This window comes from Trachurus japonicus, chromosome 9 (assembly GCF_045865225.1).
Source record: "Trachurus japonicus isolate A0001 chromosome 9, Traja_1.0".
NCBI classification, from domain to species: domain Eukaryota; kingdom Metazoa; phylum Chordata; class Actinopteri; order Carangiformes; family Carangidae; genus Trachurus; species Trachurus japonicus.
The window spans coordinates 32,931,674-32,946,902 of record NC_140915.1 but is presented as its reverse complement, the minus strand read 5'-3'; the positions used below and the strand labels follow the sequence as shown (position 1 = coordinate 32,946,902).

The following is a 15,229-nucleotide window of genomic DNA, read 5'->3' as shown; positions in this document are numbered from 1 at the left end:
TATTCTTACACTACCAGGGTTCATCGGGGACGTTAACCACGGTTTTTAAAAAAAATGTACCTAAAAATGACCCATGCATTGTGCACTGTCGTCTATAATTTCTATGAGAATTCAAAAGAAACAAAGATAACAGGCCCGCAGAGGTCTGCTGCGTCATCCCGCTCACATTACAGCAGTAGTACATATACTACAGCAGTACTACATATACTACAGCAGTAGACATGTTGCACCCCCCTCCCCCCTAAAAACCACACAGGCCCTCATCCTGAGTCTCCTTTCAGCCAGCTGGACATTATGTGCACTAAAGGAAAACATTGTACAACTGCCTGTAATTTCTATCTCAGTGACAGTTCTGGTAAATATATACATACATAAGAAATATACACGAGGGTAACTCTGACTGACTCTACCCATTGAGAACAGACACCGTGATAATGACTGTATTGCCAAGATTAACGTTCCTGTTCGAGTCATTGCAGACTCATAGCTCTGCTTTTAAAATATCAGGGGGAACAAGTCATCTAAGTTCCTGAGGGAAAACAAGAAGGTTAAAGCTTAAATATCGACGTTTCTATCAAGAAGCGTGGGTTGAAATCACCCAAATTAAAAAAAAAACAAAAAAAAAACACTACCGAGTAAGACAACTTAGAGCTATAATCATGTGGATAAGTAAATAGACAGAGGCAGTGTGGAAAAGAGCAAAGTGCATTCCAAAATATACTATTAATACTTAACTGAAATACATCAGAAGAAACTTAAGGGTTTTGACGTATGCTCCCCGGTTGGATCAGGGGAACGATGAATATCATCAGCAGTAAGGAAGAAATCAAAACTGTCAAATTCCCACAGTAGGGCTGCTAAAATAGGCTATAGCCTAGCAATGAAGACAAGACTTATTATCATCTAGGATGAGCACAGGATTTGGCAAACGGGCAACGGGTTGATGTATACTGCACAAGTGTTAAATGTGCAAATCATGAAATTATTTCAAAATCTTGCACGGGAGATTAATATGCCAGCTCATGACTTTCAGAAATCCTTATGACTAAGACACAACCTTCAGAAGCATAAGGACTGTGGAAGATTTGCAGATCTCTTCATGTTGATTACAATGGAATAGACAAAGGGGGTGATATCAAAAATGTATGCAGCACAGAATCTACAGTGGAGCTGTGGGATTTTACATGTATTTTCTGCATATGATTGGTCAGAGTAGATCAACTCAGCATGAGAAACACCGAACCAAAGAAGTGGCGGGAGTTTTTAAAACATGATGAACATACAGATCCTGATGTCCTGACCTCAGACCAGCGTTCACAAACCTGAGCTGTGTGTCTGCTGTTGATAGCGAGGTCGAGGGTGTCGCCGCTTTGTCGCATCTGGATTTCTGCAGCTTCATCCACTGAGGAGGTTAGCTTAGAGGCCACATGCAGATATCTATCGCTCTGGCCACATGTCCCCACATAAGCCAGATGATGTGTCTATGACCGACCATTAAATCTCTAACAGTATTTGTTGTTCTGAATTTTGTGTGGACTGGCGACATTCGCGGGCTGCGCACAGGAAATGACGCGTTTAAACCTAAACTCACCAATAGCAGACGTACTTTTTATTTGTTTGTTTGTTTGTTCGTTTGTTTTTCTTCTTCTTCTCTCTTTTCTTTTGACCCCTGTTAACTATGTTGTTAACTGGAATGACTTTGTTATTGTAACTCTCAATGAAGTTGAAAATCATGGGGGGTGGGGGGAGTGGAAGTGTAGTGAGTTTCCTAGCAACAGGTAGAAATATGGCCGACAACCAGAAAAAGCGCCCAGGAGGACCATGAGGAGGACATAAGAAGATTTACAAAAGAACGCTCGAATTTGTGTTTTATTGTTAATCTTTACGTTTTTTTGTATTCAGTCCGTATTTGTTGCGGGATTTTTTTTTTTTTTTTCAGAAATGGATTGTACTACAAAGAAAGAGCCATTCAGCAGAATCAAAGAAAGAAAGTGACAGAGGGAGAAGACAAAAGCAGTTTTTTCCCCTATGTGGACAGCCCTGAAAACAGAAAATGGACTGAGGGCAGATGTCGCTTATGGGTAGGATTTATCCTATTTCAATTATGTTCTGGACCTAATGCTAATGCTATGCTAATATGATATAAAGTGCAGGGAAGAGGAGTTATGGAGTATTAAATGGAGTCATAGGAGTGCCATGAATCAATAAAAAAATATATATTAAAGAGACGAGGAGTTTGCTTTTGGTTATAAAAGAGTGTCGATGATTACCCATACTTGTTAATAGATCCATTCTCGATAAATATATTGTTTTGTCTTTATCGTTATTTTTAGTGGTCGGCTTGCGGTATCTGATCATCTTCGAACTTCCAACTTTCATTCTTAAAGCAGAAGTAAGCGATCCGGTCGTTTTAGCTAACTTCTTGTCAGCCGATGGAGTTAGCAGTCCCCGCCCTCGTCATGGATCTATTGGTCCTCGTCCCTACGTCACCACATTCATGCGCAACCCTTGGCTGCACACACAGCCCTTCATGCCATTCTCTCTCCTCATTGGATAAAGGTTGTAGGATACAAGGAAAGTTTTCTCCTCGGCTTACAGCAGAGCAGAGTGACTGACAGACCTGTGTTTCAGACCAAACACTTTATGTAAGTGATGGCTGTCAGAAGATCTAACTATTTAAGACTTATATTAACGCAAACATTCCGCTTACTTCTGCTTTAATTTTCCAAATGTTTTCGCTTTCGTCCGTCTTGCGTCAGTCCAAGAATTTCACTGTGTGCCTGGAGGCTCAAATGTAGTGTGAAAACACGCTTTCCAAAACTCCTCGTTGTCCCTTTAAAATATCTCCTTTTCCTTTACATATTCACAGATTTGTTTTATGATACTCCTATGAGTCCAATGTAAATCATGTTTGAATGATGTTCAGAAGGTTGGCTTTGCATAAGAAATGCAGACTAATTGGCAATACAACATGTTACATACAAGAAAATTACAGACATCATGAATTACATGTCCTCTTTAGTGAAGCTGACCAGTGGTGAATGGTTAATGTCTTAAATAGCTTAATGATACTGTGCCTAAATTGTCTGAATTTTGATCTAGGCTAATTGAAACAGCTTGCTGACTGTCACAGTTAGCAAACTCTCCCAGAAAACACTATTGGACATGGTGAACATGAATAAATACACTCATTAGACTAAACAACCATATCTCTCTAAATATGATTTCCACACATTTGTCCTCATTGGCCAAAGTGTCAACAGATTTGCAAATGACTCATCCAAATGAACTGCTGTGTTCAAGTTTAATCACAGTTCATAATATCAGCTGACTTGACATCTGTCTCGATCGGTGACCTGAAAACACCCTCGTGCAGATTTTCAGGACATTCACTGGCATTTCGCTCTAAGTGCACCTCTGAAGTTTCCTTTGATCTAATGCAAAGAGAGGAAACAACCTGCCCTCCGGGGGCCTACTTCCACTTTCTTCACTAATCTTGTTTGGTTGATTACACGGAAGTCAAGTGCTTTGTGCAAAGTACTCATTAGTCCTGAAGTAAACAGCAGCCTCTGTGTCTTTCTGTTTCCCTCTAAACAAACTGAACCTCCAAATGTTTGGAGTGTTAAAAGAAGCGAGAAAATAACCTTAATTCTCTCTGACAAATTCAGAGGTGTTTGTAATTTAAAACATCAGGAGTGAGTGATAGTCAGTCAGTTTTAGCAAAAAAGTTCAGCTTTATCACCTTTAATATGACAACATGAAAGGAAACAAACAAGCAACAATTCTGCAAAGACTTTCTATGCTTTATTTTTTAAATACCTGACTTCAGTATAAAATACAGGATATAACTTAAAAACATTTAAAAAATGTTACTAAATGTATCAAATTGAATATGTGTGCTCTTGAAATATCAAACAGTCCAGCATGACTTTTATCACAACTAATATTTCAGTCATCACACACAGTGATTGTGAAAAAACACAACTGAATAAGTTAAGGTTTCAAATGAAAAAGGCACTTTTATAAGAGTTATGAAATGAACTGATGTACTCCATTTGATTGATCTGAAAATATTTTTTTCTGATTAAAACACAATTAAGAACAAATGCTAACAGTGAATATATAACTCTATCTTTTCCTTTTATATTTTTCTATTCCTACAGGCTCCTGAGCTGTAGCAGTTTTACATTCATGAATGACAGTAATGTACAAGGACAAGAAACATAAGGATTATACAACAATTAATATAAGCAAGAGTTAAGACACTTTGAGATACACATTTTTATTCTGAAAGTAAAGTGAGAAAACTGATGTTTATAGAATATGAAGCTGCAGCCAACCACTGCTCAGTGCTAAAACAGGAAAGTAGAGGGGAGTGTTAGCCTGACTCTGTCCAAAGCTAACAAAATTAGCCTAGCAGCATCTCATGTGAAAATGGCATTGTATTTTTACGGGACGTGTATGGATGTACCAGCAGCAGTGATTTCCTTGCACGTCCACTAGTTATTCGGCCTAACAGCAAGCCTAAAAATGACAACAAGACTCCAGGAAGTCACTGCCAAGAAATAGTCTGGCACACAAAGTCTCATATAACCTTCACATGTGTTGAGTTTTGTTACCTTCGGTCCAAGCCTGCTGTTTCTCTGTTTCCAGTCTTAACTCATTGAGTGCCGCGCTCCTTTCCAAAGTTTTAGTCAAGTGTACCGGCAAATTAGACCATATTTGACTTTTTATTTTAGAGCCATAGTGTATTCTATATTATTGCCACCAACACATACTGTAGCTCATTTGAAAGGTTTAACTTTATCCTTCAAATGGCCACAAACCGTTTGTTTCTACGTGCCTCCGTTCCTGAGAAAAGTCAAGCTAAACATGGCTGGGTTTCACCAAAATCCCTCCTTTTTTTCTAGAAAAGGAGATACAGCGTCTTTTATGAAAGGTGCGCTGTTTGTGTCTGTCGCTCTTCTGACACTCGCATTTCTGGATCAAAGGGCTCGTATAAGATAAATATACACAACAATTGTTGTTCTATTCACAAAACCACCATCGGGGGCGGGGGGGGCGCCACTAAACAGCAATAACACAGACGCACCGTGCCGTGTCACAGCCTCTCGCCGCGGAACGTGAGGCTCTGCCGGCCACAGCGGCTCGCGAACACCGGTCCTGCCGGTGGTCGCGGTCCGTCTGTGGTACGGGTCGGTGGTGCCGGTCTGCTTTGGTCCAGAGACCATCAGATTTTACCGCGGGAGGACTTTGGGGAGGACACGGTGTTGCTCCAGATGAAGACCGGGCGGGACAGTGGGCTGAGAGCTTCCTGGTTCAGCTCCCAGCTGCTGCAGCCTCGCGGGTGAGAGCGGAGCAGCAGCGGAGCAGCTGCTGCATCCACATGCAGAACTCCGTTTGCAGAAGCTGAGTTATGATAAAAACTTCCAGATCATGAGCTGTCATGTGACTTTGATCGTCATCTATTTCAGTTCTCCTCGTCGTAGAGTCCCCAAATTTACATATAATGTGTATTAAAGTGTCTATTTTCATAATTTAAAAAAAAAGCAAAAAACGAAAAATTTCGTTTTTGGCACTCAACGCATGGGAACGAAAAACGAGAAATTACGTGGTTGGCACTCAATGAGTTAATGTGAAGCTGAGCTGTGAGGCTGCAGGTGGTTAGCTTCATACTTGATGATCAGAATGATCATACAGATATGAAAATGGTATCAGTCTTCTCATTTCACTCTCTGCATGAAGGCTAATTAGCATATTTCCCAAAATGTCAAATTATTCCTTTAAAGTCATTAGACTAAGGAATGTATGAAATCGATACCCAACATGAAAAAATGGCAGCAATAAAGGACGTGCAGTACACCAGTATAGTAAATAGATCTGATGTGCTGTCAGTGTTCATTACATCACATCTAAGGCAAAGCGATATGTGCAGACAGGATGCGCTATTCTAGCTGTGTAGAGTTGCTCCAGAACAGTGTATCATGAGGTCTGATGTTACTTGCGCAAAGTGGGTCACGCACAAATTATACTTACTTCACTCTGGTCAAGAGATCATCTCTGTAATGCTGTTGGATTGTGAATGACAGTCTTATTATGGAGCTACTCCCTGCCTCATCACCACAGGAGCAGCTGACTGCTGTAAGGTTGTGAACCATGATATGATATCCATCACTCATAGACTCCAACTATTATGATGAGCAAAAGGAGGAAACCCGCAGCACCACACGTGGCAAGGCAGAGAAGTTTCTGTCAAAGAGAGAGGAGATGTCAGAGTCAGTTAATGAGGAACGGCACCACAAATCATTTTAAATCTTCAGCAGCTAAACGCATGAATTAATTGTGGGTATGTTGATGGGCAGATGGATGGAGGATGTTTGGTTCATGAAATTGGAAGTTGTAGATGTGGAAGTGTCGTTACCTCACGCGGTAATCACAGTAGGCCTCATACAGGAGGTTTGGTTAGTCCGACAGACAGGCCAACAATTAGTGCAATGACAGCAAGCAGGATCAAGAGAGCAAAGGCAAGGATAATGTATTTCTGCCAAGTGAAGAAGAGGTTGTTATTTGAACTATGACTACAACTCTCACACTCTTAAAAAAAAAGTTTTCAACAGGCAGTTTGAAGTGGTCACATGTGACTGGATGTTTCCACTTGAACTTTGACAACTTGTCTTGTGTCATCGACATTTAAGGGGAGACACTACAGGTGAATAGGGGGGGAAAAATTAACCAGCAGATATCACCATGAGAAATCCCAAGTTTATCACATACATTAAGACAGATATTTTTTGTATTACAAGTTTTGTCAAATTTGTAATATTTGTAATAAATATGTAAATGAGGCAATATCTAATGAAATATGCGCTATTTTGCATACATTTCCAGAACCGAAATCTGAACAATAGATAAAGCCACTTTCAAAATGTTTGTTTTATTTTGTTGACATATTAGAGTCAGAAGTTTTTACAGAGGGGATTTTGGATATCTCTTTTTATCACTCTGTAAATGAGAAAATACTGTCACCAGCCCTAAAAAATCTAATTTTGCCATGTTTTTAGGAATAAAATGTTGTATAAATCAGGCTGTGAATGATATATCAACAATCCCCTCTGTAAAAACCTTCAGAATATAGACAGGAATAAAACTGGAAGGTTTGGTGTCTGTAAGTGCTGCTGAAGTGGAGATTTCGGGTTCAGAGTCTGAGGAAAAACTCATTTTGAGAAAACGGCCTTTAAAGACTTGTACTGTAAAATTCCATAGATTGTTAATGTAAATCGTACTTTTATGATTGGTTGTTGGTACAGAGGAAACAACAATTTTCTGAGCCTACATCATTGTTCAGGAGAGAGAGAGCTTTACAATGATACCTGACATGACATGGGTCAGATAACAGACACAGCACAGTATGTCACAGTAGCTGTTAACTTTTGGTGAATTTAGGAGAAATCTACCAACCAAAGAGACAAAATGAAGTAAAATAAAAACCTTAATGTGGATTTTCTACCATTTCTTTCAACTTTACTGAAAGAATACATGTTAAGGAAGAAAACTAGCCCAAAATCTCAATATTGATCAGTGCATGAAAAAACAGTGTTTTTGCCTGTAGTGTCTCGCCCAAATGTTTTGACTTGTGATACTTTAGCAACACATAACTAGAAAGGAACACATACCCTCCGGGATTTCTTCTGGTATCTCACTGCTTTCTTGGTCTCCTCCTTTGCGCGAAAAATGTACTCGACTGCGTTGGAGACGTTCTTCTCGATGTTGTTGACCATTTCCCCCTGTAAATGACAGAGTCGGAAGGCTTCCATTGCATCTGACAATTGTTTTGGATGTGCGTAGCTTTTTAAAAAAAGATAGTTATCTGTTACCTGAGTCTCCACCAGCATTGCCATGTCCATGAACATGGCATGTAGCTCTCTGATGCTCGTCTCCAGACGCATGATGTCCTGGTGTCTTGACTCGATCTCATTTACAGCCTGACGTGTGATCTGGGAATCTGAGATGATCTAAGAAGGAAGTAAAGACAGATATGGTAAAATAATTAATCCAGAACCAGAACACAAGCAGCCTGACAGCACACTACCTTGCCCCAGATGATTTACTGGTCCACCACTAGATGGCAGTACTAGCTTTTAACCCTGCCAAATCAACACACTGCACAGTAAATGACTTACATCAGATGTGAAGATTGATGGATTTCCACTTTCTAACATGTCTTCCAGCTCCTCATTGGTGGTCACTCTTCCAGCTAGAAATAATTACAATAAAAAATGTGATGATTAGTTGATTCATTTCCTGGCCTGCATGGGGCTTTTGTGTAGAGTGTGTATATTCTCCTTGTTTCTATGTAGTTGCCCTCCAGTACAATTCTTTAGTGACCAAAGGTGTCAATAGGAGCATGTAAGGTTGTTTGTCTCTGTATGTCGGCCCTTAGATAAACTGGCAGCCTGTCCAGGGCGTACACCGCCCTCACCTTATGTCAGCTGGGACTGACTCTAGCCTCCCATGAGCACAAATAAGGGTCAGATGAGTTTAGCGGATGGATGGATGGATGGATGGATGGATGGATGGATGGATGGATGGATGGATGGATGTTAATGGTGAAACTGGAAGGAAACTGGAAGGAAATGTAACAAAATGACCTTTTGTTTTAAATGACTGAGCTGTTTGGACAGTAGACATTTTAACTTGCCATTGTTAGTTGCTAATAACACAACCAACATTGCTAATGGCCATGCCCATTCTATCCCATCGTCCCAGAAACCCATAACAGTGTGACAGGACTGCATCAGGACCTGAAGCAGCTAAATGGAATTCATCCATCATTAATCTTATCACTATGGTATGTCAGAATGTATTTTGTGAAAAGCCAAGGGCTGTTCTCAAAATCACTCCCTAGTCTACTTGCTGTAGTTTCCTATATTTACCCACCACCAATTTATCTGAATCTTTAAAATTTACACAATTGCTTGGAAAAATTGTAGGGAACAACTAATGAGTGTTGATGACTGATGCAGTCCAATTGTAAAATGCAGGGTGAGAGACACACACATACAATCACATATGTCTCTACGTGTGTAGTATTGTTTCATGTCATACAACTGAATTACAACTGTTAAATGAATTATAGTCTGAGAAGAAAATGACAGAGGATATTAAAACCCTTAATCACAGGGGTGTCTTAGTAATCATGTTCATAATGACCTTAAGAGTCAGGCCATAATTAGGCTGTTGTCCCCTAATACTAAGCAACTGGCTCAGAGACATTGTGCTGTGCTACAGACCATCATTTACAGGGCTGAAGTAAAGAGATTATACAGAAAAGGCTTCAGTCATTGATAGTTCCTTTGGAGAGAATAGAGTGCAGACATTTTTTAATATGACACCACTCATACTTGTGCCCTTTTATTATTCCCTCTGGACCTTTTGATTCAGCATCTGGCATTAAATATGAAGGACCAGTGGACTGAGCTCTGCCTGTGACTAAAAGATGACTAACCTGATGTGCCCTGTTCTAATTAGTGTTTATCGTTCATTTAGCATGCTTTAAAATCAATAAAAACATGACATTTAATTTTAATGTTGCAGTAATGTCTTGAATGTCTGTGCTTATCCCTGGTACAAAATATAATGATGTGTGTTTAATCGCAGGATAACACATTTGTCTGCTGCTGTTGTGTGTAAAGCCCACTGTGTGAGGAGGGGAGGCCTCATCGGAGCTCTGCTGATTGAGCTGACAGAAAAATAATGTCTCTGTTATCCACCCAGGGGACACTGCTACAAACACACTGCTGACTTACCCTCAAGTAGTGAGACATGGATTGTATTGTTTAATGGAGTGACAAATTGAGATTTGATTCTAAATGTAAAAAAAAAAGACTAATCGTGTGTTCAGCAGTGTTTTGGTATAAGGCACACTGACTAAAGCTATAGGAGTCACTGCAACACGTGATTTCTTAAAGGTACATTGTGTAGGAATTCCTCCCATCTAACATTGCGGTTGTATATCACAAGCAACTCAATCGTATTTTTCATGCTGCATTCACCTGAAATTGGGCAGACGGCAGACGGACGACAGCCGCTGCACGTAACGGCATAAACAAGCCTCTTAAGTGGTCCGTCAGCATGAGGCAAAACAATACACGTGACAATATGTTGTCATGGCGATGTCGTATTGTTTACCTGGCCCACGTTTTACCAGCTTTCTCTGGACTTCTGTGACTAAAATGACATCAGGTTTGATACCAACGGCCGTCTGCCCGACTGCACCTGAATGCAGCATCAGTGTAACGCTCCATTCCTCCTCACTGCGTTACCGCGGTGACTTTTCACAGACGCCACCTCGACCTGAGCCGACAGCTCCGGTGTCTCTGCTGAGTTTCCGTGGTTTCCTACCATCACGCTAGGGCTGTTCGATTTTGCCCAAAAATAAAATCTCGATTTTTTTCTCTGAAAAATCGATTTCCGATTACGGTTACAATTTTTTTGTTAAATGACAAACTATTTTGTGTGCTGTTTGTGTCTTTTTAAATGGACCTAATGGACCTTGAGAGCTGTAACTGTGTAGTGGAAAAGGGCCATTGGTCTTTTTGGCAACGAAATCCTCACTGGTCTTAGCAAAATGCCGACATGCTTGTTTACAGTGTGTGATGAGAACAGTGGGAGAGCGTGATGGGAGGAAGGAGGCAGCAGTCATTACAATAATTCAGCGCAGCCCAGATTCATGAACGGGGGCTTACTGTAATTACCCTAGTTAGAGCAAAAAAAATAGATTTTTACGATTCCAGATAATCGCAATTACGATTTTAAATCGATTAATCGAACAGCCCTGCCACTGAACGTAAAAACATGGCAACACCACATGGCAGCCAGCACCGAGCTTACCCGCTCCATGTAGATATGAATGATATGAACGGCTAATTCAGAGCTGAAAGGAACACTTCAGTTTGTTGGTGGGGGGGATTACTGATTAATGAAAAACAGACTTTTGAACAAAAGAATTAGATTTTTGTGAATAGATAACAGGAGAAGTTACACAATGTCCCTTTAAAAACAAAGGATTTTGAAGAGGAGAAACTTTACATTACACAGCAACAGCTGCTAAAATGAATCAATCTTAGGGCTGTTAATGGATAAAGTTTGATGTTTAATCACAGCGAGCTCCTGCTGTGGTGTTCAGTTTATTCATGGATAAGGGTTAGCTACTTGTGACTAAGATTAGAAGCCCAGCGCCCCTCACAGAGAAACAGCTGCTGAAACTCTATAAACAGAAAGCTTTCTTTTACTGAAACCATGCCTCCTGTTGTACAACACCCTCCCTGGGGAGACAGGCAAGCTCTGTGCAGGTGCTCGTTGTATGTCGCACACCTTTTCGCAATGGTTATTCCTCAGGGAGACGGAGCCAAACACAGTAAGAAAAAGGCAGCACCGTTGCAGCTCATCAATAGACATCGAGCACGACGCTATCCCCTCTGAAAGACGTGAATGAACGGTGTGAGCCTGTGACAGCACAGACCAAGGTTCATGTGGCCATGTCAAAGACAGGTGAACTACTGTTACACAGGCGGCTGAGCCCTCTGCCCGTTTCCCCGGCAACGCAAACACAGCAAGGTGTCTCCAGTATCAGGCTCTTCCGCCTGCAGTGAGGAGAACTGGAGCCGCTCATTAATGCTGGCCGCAGGGATTGTGGGAGACGGTCCTATTTTTTGCCTTTCACTATTGTCTCATGTTACTCATACATGCATAATACAATGCACCTGATGCACAATGTGTTTGCATTTGGGTTTTTTTCACAGTCATTTTACACAGAGATGACCATACAGAAAAATACTGAAAATATCATGTAGTCCTGTTGCAATGACAAGTAATACACAAACACAATATACACACAAGTTAAAACTAATAACGGAATATACTAGTCTGTTGTGTAAATTAGGTGGTGAATGACTAAATTTACATTTTTGCTTATGCTGCCTTGTCAGGACCAACATGTATGTTTATTTGCCTGGTTGCTGTTCTCTATATTATTTTGTCCAACCAGTCCTACTAGCTAGACCTCATTATACTTCCATCAAATCTTTAAAACCACATGTCCGGCTGTGATGACTTCTAAAATAGAAAATCCCTGACATCTTGAAGAAATCTGAAAAAAAAAATCCCATCCTGCTGCTGGAGTCTGTTTATCAGCAGTTAGGTTGGAGTTGAGAGAAGCAGAGAGGAAACTGGTGTGGTCTGTTTCCTGGATCCTGTCCTAACAGCTCCTCTGGGTTGTATTTGTCACCCTTTTATCTCTAGATTTACACATCTGGTACGTGAAACCAAATTCAATATGCGTAAGGAGTACTTCATGTGAGCATTAACAATAGACATCAATAGGATTTCATTAAAAGCTTCAAAGATGACTGCCTGTACATACGTGTATCTCATAATATCTGACTGCATGAATGGGCAGGAGGTTGCATTATTTGTCACTCACTTATCTCCAGCTGTCTCTGGATCCTTCCTTTGCTTCTTTCCCGAAACGACACTTGTGTCTCGTTGTACTGGGTCATGACCTCCACAAACTTCCTGGACAGCACTGTGTGCTGAGGACAAATGAAAACACAGGGACAAAGGGTGAGAACATGGACTCTTCAGACTCCAAATCTGTGATACTTGATACCCCACAACCTAAATTTGAACCATTGTTAACATTTTTAGACTTAAAGTGATTCGTACACATAATACACATTTCCCTCTAAACATGTACTATACTGATGAATGGTGACATCATCTCATGTTAAAATGCTCACATGTGAGGGGTTTGTTTCCTGACCTGTGTTTTCTGGATCCTGAAGTCAACAGAGGATCTGTTCACCGCATCGTCTTTAGGTAGACTCTGCTCCATGGCTTCAGACGAAGAGAATTACAGTCCAAAATTACACAACAGCAGACCACATCAGCCTTTGTTTGGTGGAGTTGATAAATATTTAAGTGTCAATCACGTAATGATTCGACTCACATTTTAGTTTTGTTCGTACGACATTGGCATTCCCTTTGATGTCGCTGGTCAGCGCATCCAGTTGATCCTTTGTTCCTTCACACAGGAGACAGTGGGGAAAGACGTCAGACTGGCTTTGTTAATGAGAAAAAATAATGTCATCCAGCTAATCTCTCTGCCTCTCCATCCTGTAAATATTGGATTTACTGTGATTTCATCTTGTAACTTGGCAACAACCCCATGGTAACACTGCAGAGGTCACACAGCATAGAGCGCGGGCCTTTTGTTTGTTTCCCTAGTGACCATCTCCACTCCACGTCATGGATCTTAAAACACTGGAATAAGTTACATTAAACTCCATTACTGAATATACCACTGTGCTGTAAACTGCAGAGCCTTTGTCCTGCCTTTAAATAATGTTAAAGTATAAACACTTTCTGTTTAGTGAGAGAAAATCTATTGTAATTCACTTGGAATATTTGTCTTATTTCTTGTCAAAATGTCTAATTTCTAGTCAAAACTAATCTCTTTCCACTTAAAATAAGACTCATCACCTAAAAATCAACTAGTTTTTAGCTAATTTTCACTTGAAATAACTAAATAAGTAGAAAAATCTGCCAGTGAAAGCAGGTTCTTTGTGCTTGTAATAAGAAAGAAAAACTTGCTCCACTATCAGATTTGAAGTGAAGTGAAAATAGGCTTGAAAGAAGTAAAAAGTGTCTAAAACAAGCTACTATTTTATGTGATAAGTCTTATTTTAGGTATTTGAGATTTTGTGTTTAATACGACAAATATTCTTGGTGAGATTTTGAGTTTTTACAGTGAAGGTTCTTAACAGAGCAAGCCAAAGCCCAAACTACGAGGGTTTGTGAGTTTCTGGACCGTTTCCTTCACAGGTTTCCGGCCAGTCAGTCATTCATTTACAATGAGAGGGGGAAATGCAACAAAGGAAGTGAGACATTTGTTACAATGCTCTCTCTGCACCTCTACAGTCAAACACAGGGCGGGCACTTCTGGAGACAACTGAATGCACTGAACTAACCCTTGAAAGCTGCTCTTTTGTTAAATAAAGACACACTTACTGTCATCAGGGTTGGGAGCAGACAGGATCATGCTGTGCATTTTCCTCACCTCCTCCACCTGGTAGGATATCTTATCGAGGAGGCCTCTGACTTCTTCCACCTAGCAATCCACCAATGAATAAATCAACCAACAGTATCATTACCTTGGATTATTCTGGACCAGTGCACACACCCTGGAAGTCCCACTGATACCCACCCTCCTGAAAAAGCTCTCCATGAAGCCATCTCTGTCCACTGTGACTGCAACATCCTCCTCTGCTTGTGTCCTACTCTGAATGGATGGAAAATGTCTTTAGAGAGATATTCTGGGACCATGATCCTGTCGAGGTGTGTGCAGTTAACGCAAGAAAAGACACTTACAGCGGTCAGCTCTGCCAGTCGATCCTTCATCACACCGATCAGCTCGGCTCCAGGCCGGAGAAGTCTAGTAAAACAGTCGCTGGGTCATTCTGAAGTGTCCATGGATAGACTAACGCTGAGCCGAGGTCCACATCAATGAACTGCGCTGACAAACACAGTGGGCCTACATTTACTACAGCGTTACTGAGCCGATACCAAATAGCTCAAAGTTTCACTTCTATCAAAACCAATAAGAAAGAAGCAATAAGAGCTCTACCAAAATAAAAGCCCAGTCTCTGTTCCTGGTTCCATTCAATGTCTGCGGCGATAATTGCCACAACACAAGCGCAGTAGAGGATCCGTAACTGATCCACAATATCTCTCACCCTGGGTCACGCCTTTTTCCCAACTCTCTCTCATCTCTCTCTCTCTCTCTCTCTCTCTCTCTCTCTCTCTCTCTCTCTCTCCCTGCCTCGGGGGAGAGAGACTAGGCTACTCCGCTCTCAATTAAATTTGATCGGCCATTATGATAAACCAACTAAATGAATATAATCCCATTATATTTGTAAGGGGTAGTCAATAAGAAGGTTACATAACATAAAACAAGGTTTCCTCTAAGTATCGCAGTGCAGTCTGTTGTGGTTAATTCCATGAAGACCATATGGTGATTTAGCCTGTTTGTTCATCAGCTGATGGGTTTTAGTTGGACAGCAGCAGATAGACCATGTAGCAGTCAGACACATGAGACAGAGCTCAGAGTGAATAATAGATTAGCAGGGTTGATTGACCACCTAGCCACACGATGGCGCTGTTCACCATCACT

General features: G+C 40.9%; 1 protein-coding gene across 2 annotated transcripts; it reads right to left on the bottom strand.

Annotated features, from left to right (window-relative positions):
* Window positions 1-5,622: 5,622 nt before the first annotated feature.
* stx2b (syntaxin 2b) lies at window positions 5,623-14,749 on the bottom strand. Of its 2 annotated transcripts, XM_085787512.1 has the most exons (11): window positions 14,428-14,693; window positions 14,264-14,338; window positions 14,068-14,167; window positions 13,007-13,081; window positions 12,821-12,894; window positions 12,482-12,590; window positions 8,181-8,254; window positions 7,875-8,012; window positions 7,674-7,784; window positions 6,422-6,541; window positions 6,114-6,249 (listed from the first exon to the last, which is right to left on the bottom strand). In XM_085787512.1, exons 1-10 carry the CDS (start codon window positions 14,455-14,457, stop codon window positions 6,446-6,448), a joined length of 882 nt encoding a protein of 293 aa, XP_085643638.1. In that variant the 5' UTR covers window positions 14,458-14,693; the 3' UTR covers window positions 6,114-6,249; window positions 6,422-6,445. The 2 variants fall into 2 exon arrangements, with proteins under 2 accessions (XP_085643639.1, XP_085643638.1); XM_085787513.1 differs by lacking the exon at window positions 6,422-6,541 and having other exon boundaries at window positions 5,623-6,249; window positions 14,428-14,749.
* Between the last annotated feature and the right edge of the window lie 480 nt (window positions 14,750-15,229).

Excerpts from the sequence above, each read along its gene's own strand:
- stx2b (XM_085787512.1), bottom strand. The coding sequence starts at position 14,457 with ATGAAGGATCGACTGGCAGAGCTGACCGCT. Across the intron at positions 14,168-14,263 it reads TGGAGAGCTTTTTCAGGAGG|GTGGAAGAAGTCAGAGGCCT; the intron begins GTGGGTATCAGT and ends GTGGATTGCTAG. Across the intron at positions 13,082-14,067 it reads TGCTCCCAACCCTGATGACA|GAACAAAGGATCAACTGGAT; the intron begins GTAAGTGTGTCT and ends TCCTGTGTGAAG.